The sequence below is a fragment of the Pagrus major genome, chromosome 9 (assembly GCF_040436345.1).
Source record: "Pagrus major chromosome 9, Pma_NU_1.0".
Taxonomy (NCBI): domain Eukaryota; kingdom Metazoa; phylum Chordata; class Actinopteri; order Spariformes; family Sparidae; genus Pagrus; species Pagrus major.
Genome location: NC_133223.1, coordinates 1,438,772 through 1,459,108, shown reverse-complemented (window position 1 = coordinate 1,459,108; position 20,337 = coordinate 1,438,772). Strand labels below are relative to the sequence as shown.

Genomic DNA, 20,337 nt, shown 5'->3' with positions numbered 1-20,337 from the left:
CAGGCCCTTTTTATATACAGTCTATAGTACAGGCCATGGAAATTAAGGCGCCTAATTCAAATAGCAACCTTTGCATCTTTGTCGTCCAATCAGCGCATTGCGCTCAGCTCCGCCTCTTTGAGCTCCACGATTCACGGCGCTTCATTCTGGTCACGTTGCTGTTGAATGACATTGACCTGCTAACGTCTCGTCGCGAAGCGAAGCAAGGGCAAGCCTACTTCTGATTCACAGTAAGTACATTCAATGTTTATTTTCTGATCGACAGCACAGTGTAATATTACATGATGAAGAGGAGCAGTGCGTGTGTGCGTAGAGTCTGTGTGTGTGTGTAGTGAAGCAAATGGCAGGTGAAGTTGGAGCGGACATTAGCGGAGCAGAAAAAGAGGTTAGCCGTGAATGTACAGTTCAGTGTGTGGCCAAATAAACGCACAAGCTTCTCCAGACCACGTAATGTCCCCCCTATTGTTTTACCAACTGCTGTGTGACAGCGAAGTGAAGTGAAGGGTGTTAGCCCTGAAGCTAACCGGCTTCAGCCCAGGAGGAAAACGTACTCCCCTGCGCTCTCCCACTACGGTCTGGGAAACGAACAGGAAAGGTTAACATGTGATTACCTGTTCACGTTCAGTGTTCAGTTGTTTTGCTAAGTACACTTGTACAGTCTACTGATTTAGCCTACTGTACATGTTAACCGGTCATCTAGCTGCTTAGTTTGACTTTAATTTAAACTACTTCCAAGAAATAACGGACCTTATCAGCCAACCTGAAGCTTCTGTATGAAAGCTGTTCATGTCTGCAGATACAGTATAGTCATGTCATTACAGTATCTGAATGCAAAAATGACAAGATGACGTGACCTCTATTGATCCTACACCAGTAACTTGTCATAGCATCTCAAGAGTCAAAAGTAGAGGAAAAGATTAATTGATTAATTGATAAGTAAAATCAAAATAAAGAAATGTATACATGATATACACCTTTCACTGATAGATAGAACCATGGTTGGATAATTGCACAGGACAAGTGAGCACATCTTTGTAATATAAAGATAAGATGCTGTGTAGCATTAATCAAAAAATATAGCCTGTAAATATGGTAATTGCACAGAGACTGGAATTTCACAGGACTTGTTCAGCACACTATGTTTATGCTGTGATTCATAGTTGTAACCACTGTTATTATTTCCATGTTGTTTTCAGATAAGCACTAAACCAAAGAGCCACAAGGCAATGGGAGAGGGGGAGTGGATGGTGAGACTGAGGACATTTGCCAGCTCTGGGGTTTAGCCTGCTGCAGGAGGCAACAGACCAGCCCCGAGGCAGCGCAAATGGCATGATCTCTACCAGAAGGTAAAGTACAGCAAAATATCCACCTATTACTCATGACCATGCATATCACTAGATGAGAAATAGTCATTCTGATGGTGCAGACTGTATTAATCTGACCATGGACTGTACACTGAGTGTCTCACTCCAGGCTGAATACAATTCTGATTGTTTCAGATTGAGAAATGCCCCATGCAGGCCCGTGGTCAGACCACCCTCTTTAGAGGGTTCATGGCCTCTAGTTGTGGATTTCACACTGTTAAGGTGAGCTTTAGAAAAATTACATCTCGCATGTCTGTTTACATTGCTGTTATGCTGTTGCTGTTACAGCACATGTCATAATGCTGTTGTTTTAGCAGCCTGCCACTCAGTCTCCTGCTGATGTCCAGCCTGTGGTCTCAGTCTCAGCCCTTGATACGACTGATAATGCCCCGTGGTCTTTCCTGTGCCCCCCTCCAAGTTTAGCTATGGTGAGTACTGTCGCAGTAATAAATGTCTTGTATGAATTGTTTGTATGTGTTGCATCATAAAATTAACTCATCGTTATTGTTTCTCCTTCCAGTTCACTAAATCAGGATTTGGTGGAGCACAGTCTGCCTCAGTAAAGCAGAATTTAGTGGCTAGAAGGACTCCCAGCCCTTCTCCTTCGCCTCCATCCCCTGTGTAGACCCCAAGCCCAACTTCATCCTCTGTGAGGACCCCCAGCCCTGCTCCATCCTCTGTGATTGTGATTTGAGTTGTCATTGTTATGTTATATTTTGGCATCCAGTACAATATTTGTTTGAAAATTTTGATTTATAAAGAAAACAAATATGTTCTTAATCCTGAGTATGTCTTGTGAATTTTTATATGTGTAGTCCATTGGTAGTGTACATATGAGTTAACTTCAAGTCCACTTAAAGTACATTTAAAGTATACCTAAATAGTAACCTAGTAGTATACTTTAAATTGCAAAAATAATATATAAATAGTAAACTATAAGTATGATGTTAAGTTCACTTAAAGAAAACTTACAAGTATACTTGCAATATAAAAACTATTACACTAGTAGTTTACTGATAGTATACTTAAAAGTGTACTTTCATAAACTAAAAAGTGGGCTAGAAGTATATAACTAGTAAACTAACAGTATACCTATAAGTTCACTTATAGTATAGTTGCAGTACAAAATAATACTTAGATGTAAACTAGTTGTTTACTCAAAGTTTACTGCTCTTACACTTAAAGTATACTTGAAAGTATACTTTCATAAACTAAAAAGTGGGCCAATTTAGTCCCAAGAAGTATTGAAATAGTACAATTATAAGTATACTATTAGTACATTTGTCAGGAAAAAGGGGGGGGGGGGGGGGGGGGAGTGGGACACAGGTGCAGACCCAGGGGTGTCTCTAAGCTATCCCAGGGGGATAACCACAAAAATCGCAGTAGCGATGGGCTGGAAATGGGGGGGAAAAACAAAACAACGAAATTGTCTGGAGCCACTACAGGCTTCCTTAAGAAAACAATGCACCACAAATGATTAACAAAACCACCACTGCCAAGCAGCTGACTAAAACTAAAGTTGTCCAGGAGGCCCAGAAAAACTCTAAATGAAAGGCTAAGGCTGGAGTCACCGCAAACTCTAAAGGACCAACTTATTTCTCTGGGAAAACTACAGGTGGAATTCTTAGAATGGTATTGTCAGACACACTGACACTGGGGAGAACCTCTCACTGCCTCTGAAGGTGAGACAATGAGTCAGCACAGGGCACTGGAGACTGAGGGTATATGAAGGCTTCCCACACCTGGGCTTAATCACTGCCAATCAGTGCCACACACACACCTGATTGCAGTGAGTTGATTCACCACTCTCAGCAAGATTGAGTGTCCTCACAACATTGATATTAGTATACTTACTAGATAAAGTATACTTGGGAAATATACTTGAACTTTACTTAAGTTTACTTGATAAAATAAACTTGAAGTATACTTCTTTTTCGTAAGGGAAGGTGAAACGGTTTGATCATTCTCATGTTCAAAGCTGGATGTTTTGCCCCCTACTGGTCCAAATCCATGAATTCAGCTTAAAAAATTAAAACTGCAAGCAGTGATGAACAGGCCCTCACAGTCCCCCATACGTTGGGCTGTGGCACCGTCGAAGGCCGCGTGCCCAGATGTGTGCTCGCCTGTTCCCTGTGGAAATGTCCTACCTAAATGAGATAAGTAAGTGTTTCATTTTTCGCGATATTGCAAATGGAAATGTAGCGCAAAAGTGGGCCTACATCACACAATTCAGCTGAATTCAGGGAACATGTAGATATAAGGTTTAAAACTGTGCGACATATTATGTGGGAGTTATTGGCAAAAAACGCTTTTGTCTTGATAATAGCGCCACCTGCTGATAATTTTTGGTGTGTGAGTTACAGGGGCCAGTCTATACCACCCCTATGAATTTTGTTGACATAATTGTTATGGTGTGGGCACAGTGCCAAATATAAAATTAGACTGCCACCAGAGTGCTGCCTAGTGTCGGATCGGTAACACCTTCGTCAGCTATCCTCAGGAGGGCATTGGCAATGAGTGTACCAAGTTTTGTGTTAATCCGACCAACCGATGTCAAGATATAAAATACTTGAATTTAAAAAGCACCACCTAGTGGTCATCGGTCAAAATTTTGCACAGAGCCTTAGCGGCTTATGGGGAAGTAGTAACCTGAGTTTCATGTCATGACACACCAATCTGGAGATATGCAACACTTCCTTTTAGAAGAAAATGTACAGGAATTTATTATTTAATAAGTTGAGTATTCTTTGGAATATGAAAATTATTTTAATAACTTTTTGTCAGGAGGTTCCACAGATGCTGTGTGCAAAGTTTGGTGCAAATCGGTGAAATTGCCTTCTCTTGCTCGACCACTCACATACTCCGCACTGCAATGTTTCTTAAAGGAGCCATACTGCTTTTATAAGCCAGGCTTGGAGGATGACATGTGACTCCCAGATTCTACTGTAGTCATACACCATTATTCCATATTAGCAACAGCTTCAATTTTGGGACTGTCAAAAAATATTTGGTGAACAGTGTGGCTCATCAACATTGCCAGGAAAGGAGTCATAAAAATAAGAAAATACACTAGAGGTAGGGCTTTAACATTGTAGGTGCACAAAGTCATTAAATACAGGTGGTACTGGTTGCAGACATGAGCTGCTACATGGAAATTTGAATTTGCCCTGGAAACAGTGACTGGCGTTTTGCTTTTGTTTTGTGGCTTTTTTTCCCTACTTTGCACGTGTTTTATCAAAACTGAATTTCATAAGAACCACATCCAAAAAATCAACACGTGGGACAGGATTCAAGATGAGAAAAGACTTATCTTTATGTAAAATACATATTGTGGTTAAGTCTTTATGTATGCTATGACTATAGCCTCTTAGTTTTATTCCCTGCAGGGAACTGAGAGCCATACACCAAATACTCACACAGTCTGTTAACACTTCACCTGAAACTTCAGCAGGAATCAATCTTTAAATAGATAACTTATGGTTTGCTCATGACTGCATGATATTAACAGTTAAAGTAATGATTTTGATGCCAGGCTAAATGCTTCAGATTCAATGCTAAGAAGCATAAACAGCTCCACCAACTAAACTAACTTATAAACATAGCACAAAAAGCAAGGAAATTTGTGTTTGGTAGATTATTTCTTTGCTGTAACGATGCTTCTTGGCAATAAATCTTATACCGTTGGAAAGCCTGTTTATTTTCCTTTTAAATGGTGCCACATTTGGAAGGAACATGCATTTGTGGGATGAGCAGCAGTGCTGAGTATGTGGGTTGCGCTCATGAAAAATTTGCCAAATCTTCTCTGCCAAATAGCTTATTCTGCTATTGACTCGTTTGGTGTTGTTTGGTGGATTGGATGATTGAAGTCTGAAGAAACAAGACATATTGGCAATTTAACAATTTATTAATTGAACAAACAGGAGCCTCAGTAGCGTGTGGAAGAGCCATACACAGCTGTGGCTAAGGGGTAGAGCCAGCGTCTTGTTATCGGAAGGTCGCTGGTTCAATTCCTCTCCTGATGCTGGTCAGCACCTTGCATGGCAGCTACCGCCATCAGTGTATTAATTACTGTCCACTCTTTGGACAAAAGCATCTGCTAAATGTAAATCTTACAAATGTGGCACCATTTAAAAGGGAAATAAACATGCTTGAATTTAAACACGAATTTCCTTACTTTTTGTGCTATGTTTATGTGAAATCCCAGACTCTTCAAATGTCCTTGCATCTGTTTTTATAAAACAGAGTATTAAGGCCAGGATTAGGGTCAGATTTTAAGAATAAAGTCTTAATTTCTGTATATAATATTTGTAATATTATTTAAAACAAAAGTTATTTCAAGAAAAGAAAATCATATGAAAACAATATAGTGGTCATTTTATAATAAACACATAATTTGAGTGGAAAGACACAATATTGCAAGACTATATCCTGTAATAGTGCTACTTTATTTTCAAATATTACAATTTTTTCTTTTAAAGTTACAACATTTCTCAAAATTTGACTTCTAAATAAATGCTCTTGTAAAATTATAACTTAATGTTGTAATATTAATAATCTTTACCCTCAAATAAACACTTTATTATCATATCATTATGATATTTTTTCTCCAAATATTTTTGACTATTCTTAACAGCCCCTTTTCTTCTCTCACAGTGGCACTAAGAATCCTGAAATTCTGGTACCAACAAGTGTAAAAATGTCTAAATTGTGGTTTTGTATTAATGACCTTCAATTGACAGTTTGTGTTTCTTGTGTGTACCTGAAAAAATGGGGGACATCAGGGTTTATTTTAACTCACATGCACCCTCTTAAACCGATAGAAAAAACAAAACATTCATGGTGAGAAATCACCTTCAACCAGTTCAACATTGGTACATTTTGGCTGCTCCACCAGCTGCTTGGCAATATACTGAATTCTTAATCCAGCGAGGAAATCCTTTAGTAAAGAAATGCATGTCTTACTGGTTTAGTTCCATGTAACACTATTTTGCACAATTAAATATAATGAGTGTCATGTGAAATCAAGTCAGCATGTCGATCCAGGTGTGTGTTTGTTGTACATTTCAGTTCAAGCTCTGCCTGTCTCTGCTGCTCACATCAGGAGGCTGTGTTTGGAGGAGGCCTCATCCACCAGAGCCTGGATTGTGATGCTCACCTTCAAAAGGCCCTTCTCTTCCAGGATGTGGTGAGGAAGACACAGTTTGTCCTTGGAGAACAGAGTCCGATGCAAGAGAGACAAGAAAGAAAAGAAAGGGAAATAGTGTAGGAGCAGATGAAGAGGCAGAAAAGGGACAAAGGCAGCAAGGATTTAGACACAATGCTTATAAATGTACAATAAATCCTCAAATACAGCAGCTTGGTCAGTGGCAATGATGCTCTACTTACCTCTCCTCAGTTTGACACATGAAGGACTCAGTAGTCAAGTGAGGCACTATAACTACTTGCAACGTCCAGTTTGACTTTCAAAATAAAGCTTGTTGACAAACATTTCACATACGAATAATTATCACTTTTGGACTGTAATTCAAATTGTCAAACAGTCGCAGTTTAGTAAGATTTAGGCGCCAAAACCATGATAGGATTAGGAAAACATCCTGCTTTTTGTTAAAATAATAAACTTAATTATGCAACATAACTTAAAGGCTCGGTAGGCAGCTTATTTTTGGCAATATTGTGCAAAAACTTCCATAATAACCTTGGGGATAATGTAAATGAAGTGATGTGAGAGAAGAGCAGACCTCTGCGCCTCCTCTAGGCTCTGTTTTCAGCCTGCAAAGAATCTGACCCGTGACGGAAGACTTTGACCAATCACAGAGCAGCTGAGAGAGGGAGCCCTGTGACTGGCTGTTTTACTAAAGCAGATGCGCGCTCATGTCTCTTCGGTGGAAACAGTCTGCAGCAATGGCGGATGACCAGACAGGAAAGATTGCGATTCCACGGTTGGAAACACCCGCTTTCAGTGCAAAACAATCTAAAAGAGGAAGACGGATTCGTCAAAAAGGGAGTCTAAAAGACAGTCTGACAACAAACGCAATAAAACGCGTATCAATATCGGCGTTGCGTTTCAAAGATGGAGAGAAGTTCGGGATAACACTGGTTTGAAGTTGGACTCGGAGCTCGCTGTTCTTCTCTTGGACAGGTAAACTGCTAAATTATTTTTCCTCTAACAACTACAGTTGCTGTGATGGTGGTTAGGTTGTGTGGGCTGATTTACCATGTAAACAGCCAGGTGACAGTGGCTACCAATAACGCATTGTCGGAAGTTGCTAATACGTTAGCCTTCTGCTAACTGTAGCCAAAGGCATACGGCTGCTGCTAATACAAGATCAAGTTTATGTTGCTACGTTAGAGTCCCGAATCATACTATTCCACCTCAAACGTCTTCACATACCTACAAGTTTGCTAAGAGTGACAGTAAATTCCCTTCTATAATTTTAACAATCGCAATCATGATCGGGACGATTGAAATGAGTGATGCGTAAGCATACTCATACAGGTGAACATATGAGTAAAGTTAGTTATCCATTTCAGTCACCCCGACCGTCTTATGAACTAATTCAGCACTGTTCAGTATTGCCACTGGCCGCTGTTCTGGGACATATTCGTCACCTGGGTCTGGGTCTGGGCTGCTCTGAATATATATATATATATGTAACAAGTGTAAAGTAACACAATTTTGCATTATGACAAACAAGACTCAGCCTGATGTGTTTTCAGATTATCTATGCCGATCAAACGGACACTAAAACTTAGACGCTAACATTAGCAAGAGGCTATTTTTATTTACACTGAGTGACTAACGTTACTACGAAGTTGGAGCTGTTGGCCAAGGCAGCTAACGATGCTATAGTTTGAATAAAATGTGCTACATTGCTTCAAAACATTAGCTTGTCATTAGTCTTAAAAATAAAGAACGGCTTTTATTTGCTCAGAGTTATAACTGAATAACTCCTGATGTCAGACCTACCGGTTAATGTTACTTTAGCCTTTGTAGTCGTCTGTCTTTCGTATTATTTTACACTAAATATAAATACTATTTACTATCGCTCATGTGTTCAAAAAAAGTATTTACTTACCTGTGACTTGGACATTATGGAGGATAACGTAAAAAAAAAAGCTTTGGCTAGTTGGCGATTGCCTCGGGCAGAGACTGTCGGGTACGTGTACGAAGCGCGTGCATCAGATGCCCGTGCTTGTCTGGTGGGAGGAGCTCGGGAGCTCGGGAGCTCCTCAGAGCTGAGGAGACGAGGCCCGTGTAGACTCAACGATCACCTTTTTTTCTGGGATTCCTGCCTACCGAGCCTTTAAAAACAACTCAATGTTGTCACTTGGTCACACATAGGATGTACAATCCAGTCTCCTGGTGGTGTATGATCCACCCACGTAACTCAGTCTCTTCTTGCTCTTTATACTATTATGCAAGAGGGGAGCTACCAGAAATGTCGCTACAGGGTCAACTAAAGTGTCAAACTTTGAAGCATAGGGCAACTAAGCAGGTAGCTATATTTGACACATTGGGAGTGAGAACAGGTTCAAATGTAAGGTGTGTTTCTATAGAGACACACCTTTTTTGAGTTTGGTACATAGTACCAGTCCTGAATTGGTACAGTGCCTATAAAAAGTTTTCACCCCCTTGGATGTTTTCCCCTTTATTGCTTTTAATTTAGCTTTTTTGACAAAAGATTTACAGAAAAAAACTCTGTAATATCAAAGTGAAAAACAGATTACTATGAAGTAATGTCAATTAATTAAAAATATATAATGTAAAATAAGTGGTTGAAGTATTCACCCCCTTCAAGTCAGTATTTAATAGATGCACCTTTGGTCGCAATCACAGCACTGAGTTTGTGTGGATAGGTCTCAATCAGGCCTGCACATCTGGACACTGCAATTTTACTCCATTCTTCTTTGCAAAACTGCTCAAGCTCTATCAGGTTGCACAGGGATCGGGCGTGAACAGCCCTTTTCAAGTCCTGCCACAAATTCTCTATTGGACTGAGGTCCGGCCTTTGACTCAGCCACTCCACAACATTCACCTTGTCGTCTTTATACCATTTCCGTTTAGCTTTCCCTGAATGCTTCGGTTCATTGGCTTGCTGGAAAATAAATCTTCTCCCAAGTTGAGTTCTCTTGCAGACAGAATCTGGTTGTCCTCCAGAATTTCCCTTTATTTCGCTGCATTAATTTTACCCTCTACCTTCACAAGTCTTCCAGGGCCTGCTGCTGAGAAGAAGGATGGTGTGTTTGTGGTGATGTGCAGTGTTACAGTGTGTCTTCTCTGATTGCCAAGGAGCTCCATTTTGGTCTCTCCAAAGAACCTTCTTCCAGTTGACCTTGGAGTCTCCCACATGTCTTTGGGTGAACTATAGTTGAGATTTAATGAGCTTTCTTCAACAGCTGATTTCTCTTTGCCACTCACTCATAAAGCTTTGACTGGTGAAGAACCCAGGCAACAATTGTTGTATACAGAGTCTCTCCCTGCTCAGCTGCTGAAGCTTTTAACTCCTTCAGAGTAGTCATAGGTGTCTTCCTTCTCTCACTAGTCTCCTTCTTGCACGGTCACTCAGTTTGTGAGGACGGCCGGCTCTTGGCAGATTTACACATCTGCCATATTCCTTCCATTTCTGAATGATGAATTTAACTGAACTCTGTTCATAACCTTTTCACAGAGATGCTTGTAGTGTTCTTTTGTCTTCATGGTGTAATTGTAGCCAGGAACACTGATTAACCAGTAACTGGACCTTCAGACACAGGTGTCTTTATACTACAATCAGTTGAGACACATTCACTGCACTCAGGTGATCTCCATTTCACTAATTGTGAGACTACTAGCACCAATTGGCTGGACCTCTGTTGAATTAGTTCAGTCACTTTAAAGGGGGTGAATACAATGCAATGCAATCAGTTATTTTACATTATATATTTTTAAATAATTGACATTACTTCATAGAAATCTGTTTTTACTTTGACATCAAAGGAACTTGGGGCAGGATTTGTGAAAAAATAAACATGCATTTTAAGTTTTTTAATGCTAATGGGTGATGAAGCGTTCAAAACCAAAAAGAATGAGTCCACCCACATATCTCTCCATTGCCTTGAACAGGCTGTGTGCTGCATAATGTACTGCAATTCGGGCCCGAATTTCCTGCGCAGGCTTGCGGACATTACATCAGATGACACTGAATGCGCGTCCTTGGAACGGGAAGAAGAAGATAAGCGCGGTGGACCCAAACTAGTGTTTGGGTAGTAATGGATTCTGCTACGGCCAGCAAACGACCCACCACCACACAAAGTCCACTAAAAAGTCATACTAAGAAGAAAACAAAGGTTTTATCAGCGGCATGTCGTGAGTCGAAACAAAATTACGACCAAAGCCGGGCTGGCACCCGAATAAACATTGGATACGAGTTCGACTCATGGAGGCAGCTTCAACTTTATACGGGACTAAAAAAACAAATGCTGACATGGCTCATTTCCTAGTAACCAGGTAAGAAAACATTACAGGTCATGTTTAGAGCTTGATTTGAAAATCATATGAGATCGCTGAGGACTCGGAGCGACCTAATGTGCAAAGTAGCGTTAGCTACAAACTAGGGGTGGGCGATATGGGCAAAAAATAATATCTCGATATTTTGGGGGATTTTGGCGATAACGATAATCAGTCGATATCCTTTAAAATTCAAGAATATTTGTGTCCAGACCGATCCACTGAAAACGACTGAAAACGCTGTAGTTCATATTCCAGGCCTATAGGTGGCGCTTGAAATTCACCAAAAACGGAGAAGAAGAGACGACGCGAGCACAAAAAGCTTGCGCGCTGTAAACAAACAGACAGTAGACGGAGAAACCGAACCCAACAAGAAGAAGACGAAAATGGCTAGTGCAAGGAAACCAGAATCATTTGTGTGGACCGATAATGAGGTCGAACTGATGCTGCGACTCACACTCGACTACAAGGCGAGTAAGTTGCAAGAAACACGAACACAAGCGCGTAGTCCGCCATTGTTGTTGTTGTTATGAGACGTCGCGGGGTTCAGAGGTCGAAGGCAAGAGGTCGAGGGGTGGGGCGAAGCCTGCCATGCTGTAGAGAGCGCTGCTGCACCGTGTATTAAGTGGATGTGAGGAGTTTCCGCGTTCGTTTCAATATTTTTGGCGAAGTAATTTAAATACTCGATAATGGAAATTTGCACATCGTCAAAAAAAAAAATGACGATATTATCGCCAACGATATATATCGCCCATCCCTACTGCAAACATGTAACTTAGTCCACCGCTGTGTAACACTGAATAGTTACAGACTGCGCATGTTCCACGGTCCTTTAGTCTGAAACCGAATAGTTAGAAATATGTCCCTTTATATATGGGACCGAAAGCCCAACCTGTTATCTGGGAGGTGATGTTAGCAGCTGGATGTAGCCACAGGCTAACGGTTTGTTTGTGTCTGTGTAGTAACATTAGCCACTAACACACAGCAATCCCTTATCAGAGATGATATTTTTGTCCCCCAATATGCCGTCTTTGCTGTCGCCCGTGCCTTTCAGACTGCATCAACCGTAACGGTAAATTGCCGCGCTTGGCTTCCCGGCTGCTTCATGTGTGTAGGGGATAAGGCATCAGCTGCACTGCTGTGAAGAGTTCATGCGCGCTCCCGCGCCAGCTTGGCTGGTGGCTGCAGTTACCCTAACTCCCGCAACGGCCGTCATGTCACTATTGAGTCTTATTTCTTGATCCTGCCCCAAGTTCCTTTAAAGAAGAAAATATATTGACCATGATTCCATTTATAAACGCAATAAAAGGGGCAAACATCCAAAGGGGATGGATACTTTTAATAGGCACTGTATATACTGCTTCCAGAAAATAGCCACAGCCATGCACTCTTAGTCCAATACTGCCAAAAGCTCTCACTCTCTCCCACCTACTTGACATTTGATTAATATCCAACTGTCAGTTGGAAGATTTTTGTTTATATTGTGGAAAAAATACTACAAATTTAGGACCAACACAATTATCACAATAAGTAAGACACTTCATGATTTCATAATTGATCATCTTTACGTAGCCCACTGTTTCATTTTCCTCATGGAATATGAAGAATAAACTGCTCTTCCTCAACTCAATATCGACACATCCTGTAACTGAGCCCTGTGCAAAGCCTAACACTCACAAACCTGAAATACAGTGGGGTCAGAAAGTCTGAGACCACTAGTGAAAATACTTATATTTTGTTGAATTTAATACTATTTTTTCATTACAAATGATAATATAAACCTAACAAGTGAAGTATTGAATCTTGTGTTGATTAATTTTAGGACATCTTAGTATTTGATATTTCCTCCTATTGATCATAATGATAGCATGACCAGCACCTGACATAGGGGATGACTGTCTTGAAGTTCTTATAAAAAAGTTGAGGTGTGTTTGGGCTCATTATCCTGCTGCAGTATGAATCCTTCTCCACAATCATCAAACCAGAGGGTGGAGCATGTCTCTGAAGAATTGAGTGGTACTTCTCCTTGGTCAGGGTGGAGTCAATCCTGTGCAGGTATCCAACTCCAGAGGAGACAAAACACCCCCAGACTAGACTCCCACCACCATGTTTCACTCGGTTTGAAACACTGTGGTATCATTCTCTCGCCTGTTCGTCTCCTTACGTACATCTGTTACTGCCATAAATCTTTAACTTGTATTGATCAGTAAATAGGACTTTTGTCAGTATCCACTTTAAAATTCTGGTATTTTTTAGCCCACGTCAAGCTTTTGGCCTTGTTTCCATCCTGAGAAGTGGTTTAGAAACTGCTACTCATCCTTTGAAACCAAGACAGCTTTCTTTTGACAGTGCTTTTGCTGACTGAGTCTTGCGTTCTTAATTTAGCATATTCTTTATTTGTGATGAAGCTGCTTTTCTAACTCTCAGGACACTTAGCTTAATGTATAAATCTTCTGGGGGTGTGGTTACGCTGAGGAAACTAATCCAGTTTCTTATAAAAAGACTGGATAAAAAATTGAAGCACTTTAAGTTGGGATGACTTAACTCAGGCAGCACAAACCAGGATTTCAATGTTGATTTCTAGTTGAAACCTGGGTGATTTCCGGTCTCAGTGTCTAGAACCTATTTCAGCACTGTTTTCAACCGTCTAAATGTGGTTACAACATCAAGTTGTCACAACACAAAAATGTGTGTAATTATTTTGATATTTTGTTCATTTGATCGGTTGAAAGAGAGACAATAGTGATTAATGTAAAGGTATTTTTCAGATGTCTTATTGAAAGTCTTAAGTGAAATACACAAAGACCTCATGTGATTGTGGAAGTTCTTAGAGCATTACAGCTTTGAGTCCTCCATGTCATGACTTGTGGGGTAAAGTTCACAAGCTGAGGAAATACATTTTTCACCCAACATGAAAAGTGTCGATGTGGTCACTAAATAGGTTGACTGTTTGGTTGCCAGTGAGAAGAATTGCAGTTTGAATCCTGTCCGTCATTACATTTATTATTGCTTTAAAAACAACTTTTATCATTTATAAAATACAAATAAAAAGAGCATATCATCATCTTAGAGCCTGACTAAAAGAAACCACATCCAAATTTGTCAGTTCAAAGCCAGTATAATGAATCCCAGTGAAACATGGTCAAAATGTAAACGTCAAGTAACGTCTTCAAATAGTGGGTGAAAAAACGTTCACTTGTTAATGAGTTGTGAATGTCTTTAAAATGCTCACTGGGGAATGAAATATAAAAAAAACTGGTATTTGGTAAGTATTAGGCCTGGGCGATAAAACAATAGCAATTTGACATATCATCGATAACAGGAGTTCGATAAAATGTTCGATAGTTTTACGTGCATTTGCATGTAATGCAAACCAGTAGAAAGCACATGAAGACGCCACAGCTCATAAACAGCGTGTCATATCCCTTGATAATGGAGTGACATGCAAACAGCCAATCATTTAACAGGTGTCTAGTTCGGTTGCACCAGAGCCATGTGACTGACATCAATTAGAGCATGGAGTAAGGCGTTATTATGGATCCCACTGCCATGCAGATCAGCCCCACTCTGCCTGTAAAACTGTTAAGTCACACAGCAGCTCTGAAAATGTCTGCTATTTTGCAGTTTGAAATGGCGGTTTATAAGCTTTAGTTTCGCTGGTAAACACACTGAAGTCTTCGGCCCCTGTCCTGGTCGTCTGCTGCTCCCCACAGTGTCACTGATCTTCTGGAGCCATTCTTCGATGCAGGAGTGTCTCTGGGCTTGTTAGGTAGAATGGACAAGGGGCTACCACTGGGCTGCCTCCAAGCCCAGAGACACTGCAGCTGCGACAGCCAACGTGGTTTGTGTAAGTATCAAGGCAACTACGACTCACAATCCACTGTATCAGCTCCGCCGCATGTTTTACAAACAAACCACAAGAAAAACACAAGCACAACCATTAACACCAGAGTAAGAAAATGAGTGCTGACGGAGAGGAAATTGTGAATAAAAAAGGACAGGTCAGCCCGCCAGTATGGCAGTATTTATATTTAATTGCGTAATTTTATTTGTTTGTTTTTGCTTGTGTTAAATTAAAAATGAATACAGATGTGTCTGCTTTCAAATGACGTGCTTGCCGCTGCGTTACCGTAGTGACACCGCGGTAAAAGGGGGACTGCGCTTGATAACTGTAGATGCTAGGCGGCAGCAGAGTGCTTGAAACCTGATGAAGACAGTAAAATCCTGATTACAGGATTTTACTTTATACCGAGTTTGACCACAATGTGTTCAGCAATGGCAGAGTGGCGCTGTCCGTATTTCGGCTGGTTGACTCCACAAAAAGCAGATGTATGTAGTGTAACGCTATGTTAATATGACTGCTTCAGCTGATATTTAACTTTTGTGAACCAAGTTAAATAAACTAAAGACTGTTAATCAGCTGTGGCAGAGTGCGGTACACCCAGATTAACTTGTGATATAACTTTAACCAGTGGTGCAGGTATACGGCATATAACTTCTCATTTTTCAGTTGGAATTGCATATACCCACTTCTAAATCATCTCTGATGCGCATCTTCGTTACATTGTCTGAGGGAACTATAGGTAACTGCATACTTGTAGACGCAACCGATGCTAATGCTAATGTAGCTCCTCAGGGATTTAAGCTGTTATTTTTCTCTTTTTGACAATCTCACCTGCAACAGATAATTAGTTAAGGTTATAATGACTATGGCTGTTGTTGATTTTGTTCAAATACGGCAAAATGTAATTTTATGGGTTATTGTTCTTCAGACGATGGGGCTAAACGAGCTGATATGTGCTAACAGATTGTATAGTCCAGATCCAGGCTACATTGTAAATACAGATAAGATCCCTTGTATTCAGCACAGTATGCAAAACTCTTGCTCTCTGTGTGACAATGCACTTTGTGGTGCTGGAGGACCTGTTGGACGATGGGCCACTAAGTGAACAAAGAGGTCCACTGTAATGCTAATTAGGTATGTAGTCACAGTAGCCCTCGGTCAGTAATGCGGATTGTAATGCATTACATGACAGAACTGTAGTCATGTTACTGAAATATTATTAGTAATGTGTTATATTACTCTGTTACCGCTAAAAGTAATATATTACTGTAACGCGTTGCTTTTGTAACATGTTACCCCAAACACTGTTTGCTAACATTAAGTTGGTGTTAATGGGCATCAGCTGTGTTAATCCATGTTGGCTCAGCCTGGGTGGCAGCCAGTTTTTCCCGTGAAAAAAGTTTTCAGTTTGTGGTAAGAAAATAATCAATGAGTGAGCCTGGCATTCAGGCTAACGTTGGCTGGGTTAATGTTTTTGCTTGTTGCTGCTGCTTGTCAATTGGTGACGGAAGTTGTTGTGTTTTGTCCGTGGCTGAATCCGCCTTAAATTGTTTGTCGGTGGTTGTGGGCCAGGTGCCGTGGATTCACATGTTGCTAAATGAAATGACGGGGTGTCTGCTTTGAATACTGCGCTGCTGTGGAATCAAATCTCTTGTGGTTGGATGCTTTAATTTTTTTATTGTGCTGTGATGACTGCTATGCTGTGAAACGCAAACATGAGCGAATCAAAGAACTGCTCTGATGCAAGTTTCTCTGCCAAAGATGAAATAGGCAGACAAAGTTCTGCAGGAAGTATACACAGCAGGCATCCAAGCTCCACTGGCAAGAGGTCCACTTATTCTACAACATCTTCTGCCCGCAAGAAAGCTGAGGCAGAAATGGCTGCTTTCCTTGCACGGCGGCGACTGTTGCAGCTAAAATACAACCTTGAACAGCAAGAAGAGCAGATCCGCAAGAATAGAGATCAACTTGAGCTGCAAACGGATATAGAAGCCTCCATGGCTAAAACGAATGTGCTTAGAGGTGCTCAAAGTGTTGCATCATCAGCATCAGATGGTATGGAGCGATATTTTAAAGGACAAAATGCAGAGGTCAATGAAGAGGAGAGAGTGCATTCACCTGTAGCTGGGAGTCCGGAGGAGACTGCTGAGCTGCCTGCTGACATGAAAGTGAAGACAAAGAAATCTTCCAAACACGACAATGAACCTGCTGAAGAAGAGGAAAATAACAATACGGAATCCAGCCAATCAGAGCTGGTCCAGAACTGTGTTTCAAAAACCTAGAAGAAGTCTGCAGCTTTGTTGGAGGAAACAAACACAACAGGAACACGGAAAAGGAAAAAGTGTAAAAAGAATCAAGTGGATGATCCGGTACAAAGAATTTCTTGTTTTGTGATGGAGAGCATACATTGGAGTTGTGCCCTCTATTGGAGAAGAGGACACATGGTGAGAAAACGGCCTTCCTGAAAAAAAGTGGTGAGTGTTTTTTAGGCTGTTGGTGCATTGGGCATCTCAGCAGAGACTTCAGGAAGCGTCTCACATGTAAGGTATGCAATTTTAAACATCCTAGCATTCTCAATATCTGCCAAAGGGGAGCAGAGCCACAATCTCTGTTTAAACCAGTGGTCTCACTGGGGCCATTGAACAAAATGGCAAACTTTCCATAGTACCAGTGAAAGTCAAACTAGAGAAAAACCATGCACTACAGGAACAGGTAACACAGTTGACAGACAAGCTGAATAACCAATCACAGAGCAACAAACAAGCCCAGGATAACATCCATGAGCAGGTCCAGGAGCAGAAGACTCTGCTGCATTCAGCGCAGGACGGAACCCACACCCTGGAGACCTCGGTCATGGAACTCACTGCTCAGCTCACAGACAGCGAGAAGATCAAGACCAAGGAGGGCAAGAAGCTGAAGAAGCAGCAGCTAGAGGACCAAGAAGAACAGGGGGGCCCAGACTGTAAACCTCCAGCACCAAAAGAAAAGAAGAAAAGAGACAACCTGTCAGTGGACCAAGTGAACGGCCACACAGATGAGGAGACAGACTTGAATGGCAACAGCAATGGTGTTGAAACGCCAAAGAAGAAGAGAAAAAGGAAAGAGAGTGAAAAGAGAAGTAAAAAGAAAAAAAGAAGAAGAAGAAAGAAAAGGGAAAAAAGGGAATTCAAACGATCCCGGACAGAAGAGGACTAGTACGGCTGGTACACATCACAACCAAGACCAGCTATCTGGACAGGCCTGTCACCAAGTCTGCCTCCTCCAGGAGGCAGAAGCTCCTCCGAAGAATCGCCACCTTACCGTGGTGGAGGGGTTTGTTTGTCCCTGTGATCCTGGGAGCTATGTTGTCTGGGGCATTAGCTCCTGGTAGGGTCTCCCAAGGCAAATTGGTCTCAGGGGAGAGACCAGACTAAGAGCGGTTCAAAACGACTCTATGAATCGGCAGTCACAGGCAAGGAGTACCTCGCCCGGTATGGGGGCACCGGGGCCCTCCCCTGGAGCCAGACCTGGGGGTGGAGCTCACCAGCGAGCGTCTGGTGGCCGGGCCTTGGCCCATGGGGCTCAGCCCGAAAGAACAATGTGGGGCCGCGCCCCTGTGGACTCACCACCCGCAGGGGAGAGAGATGGGGTCGGGTGCTATGTACATCAGCCAGTGGGCGAAGGGGGGGACCTGGGCGTCCTGACCCCCGGCTTAGCAGACTAGCTCTTGGTAGGTGGAATGTCACCTCTCTGGTGGGGAAGGAACTGGAGCTGGTGTGGGAGGTAGAGTGGTACCAACTATTTATAGTTGGGCTCACCGCCACGCACAGCACCAGTTCTGGAACCAAACTCCTTGAGAGGGGTTGGACTCTCTTCTTTTCCAGAGTTGCCCAGGGTGAGAGGCACCAGGTGGGTGTGGGGATACTCACAAGCTCCCGGCTGAGCGCCGCTGTGTTGGAGTTCTCCCCGAGGGACGAGAGGGTCACCTCCATGCGACTGCAGGTCGCTGGGGGGAAGGCTCTGACTGTTGTTTGAGCATATGCACCGAACAGCAGCTCAGAATACCCGGCCTTCTTGGAGTCCTTAGGTGGTGTCCTGGAAGGGGCTCCACCTGGGGACTCCATAGTTCTTCTGGGGGACTTTAACGCTCACGTGGGTGATGATGGGGAAACTTGGAGGGGGGTGATTGGGAGGAACGGCCGGCCCGATCTGAACCGGAAGGGGGTTTTGTTATTGGACTTCTGTGCTAGTCATGGATTGGCCATAACGAACACCATGTTCGAGCATAGGGTGGCTCATAAGTGTACCTGGTACCAGGCCTCCTTAGGCCAAAGGTCGATGATAGACTTTGTGGTCATATCATCGGACCTGCGACTGTATGTCTTGGACACTCGGGTGAAGAGAGGAGCGAAGTTGTAAACTGATCACCACCTGGTGGTAAGTTGGATCAGGTGGTGGGGGAGGCTGCCGGACAGACCTGGGAAACCCAAACGAGTAGTGAGAGTGAACTGGGAATGTCTGGCGGAGGCCCCGGTCCATCAGGTCTTCAACTCCCACCTCCGGAAGAACTTTTCGCTCATCCCGGGGGAGACTGGGGACATGGAATACGAATGGACCATGTTCAGAGCCTCCATTGTAGAGGCGGCCGCTAAGAGCTGTGGTCAGACGGTCATCGGTGCCAGTCGGGGCGGCAACCGAAGGACCCGCTGGTGGACACCAGCGGTGAAGGAAGCCGTCAAGCTGAAGAACGAGGCCTTTCGGGCTTGGCTGGCCCAGGGGTCTCCTGAAACAGCAGACTGGTACCGGGAGGCCAGGAGGGCTGCAGCTTTGGCGGTCACCAAAGCAAAAACCCGGGTGTGGGAGGAGTTTGGTGAGGCTATGGAGAAGGACTTTCGGTCGGCCTCAAGGAAGTTCTGGCAAACCATTTGGCGACTCAGAAAAGGGAAGCGGGCCCAGCCCAGGCTGTTTTCAGTCGGGGAGGGGACCTGCTGAACCGGACTGGGGATATCGTTGGGCGGTGGAAGGAACACTTTGAGGACCTCCTGAACCTGGCTAACACGTCCTCTGAAACTGAGGCAGAGCCTGAAGACTCGGGGGAAGACTCCATATCCTTGGCAGAGGACACTGAGGTAGTCAAGAAGCTCCCCAGTGGCAAGGCGCCAGGGATGGATGAGATTCGCCCCGAAATGCTGAAGGCTCTGGACATTGTTGGGCTGTCATGGCCGACATGTCTTTTCAGTGTTGCGTGGAGGTCAGGGACAGTACCTCTGGAGTGGCAGACTGGGGTGGTGGTCCCCATTTTTAAAAAGGGGGACCGGAGGGTGTGTTCCAAGTATCGGGGTATCACACTGCTCAGCCTCCCTGGGAAAGTTTATTCCAGGGTGCTAGAAAGGAGGGTCCATCCGATCGTCAAACCTCTGATTCAGGAGGAACAATGCGGATTCCGCCCTGCCCGCTGAACAGTGGATCAGCTCTTTACCCTTGCAGGCTTGCTGGGGGGGTCATGGGAGTTTGCCCATCCAGTCTTCATGTGTTTTGTAGACTTGGAGAAGGCCTATGACCGGGTCCCCCGGGGAGTACTGTGGGGGGTACTGAGGGAGTATAGGGTACCGGGGCAGTTGGTACAAGCTATCCGGTCCTTGTACGACCAAAGTGAGAGTTGT

The 20,337-nt window shown here is 43.0% G+C and overlaps 1 protein-coding gene across 1 annotated transcript in view; it reads right to left on the bottom strand.

Annotated features, from left to right (window-relative positions):
* Positions 1-5,788: 5,788 nt before the first annotated feature.
* Positions 5,789-20,337, bottom strand: part of LOC141002523 (leucine-rich repeat and calponin homology domain-containing protein 1-like) — a 92,750-nt gene continuing 78,201 nt past the window's right edge. The window contains exon 9 of the mRNA XM_073473875.1: positions 5,789-6,570. Within this exon, the coding sequence (XP_073329976.1) occupies positions 6,457-6,570 (114 nt within the window). The 3' untranslated portion in view covers positions 5,789-6,456. The remainder of the gene's footprint in view (positions 6,571-20,337) is intronic.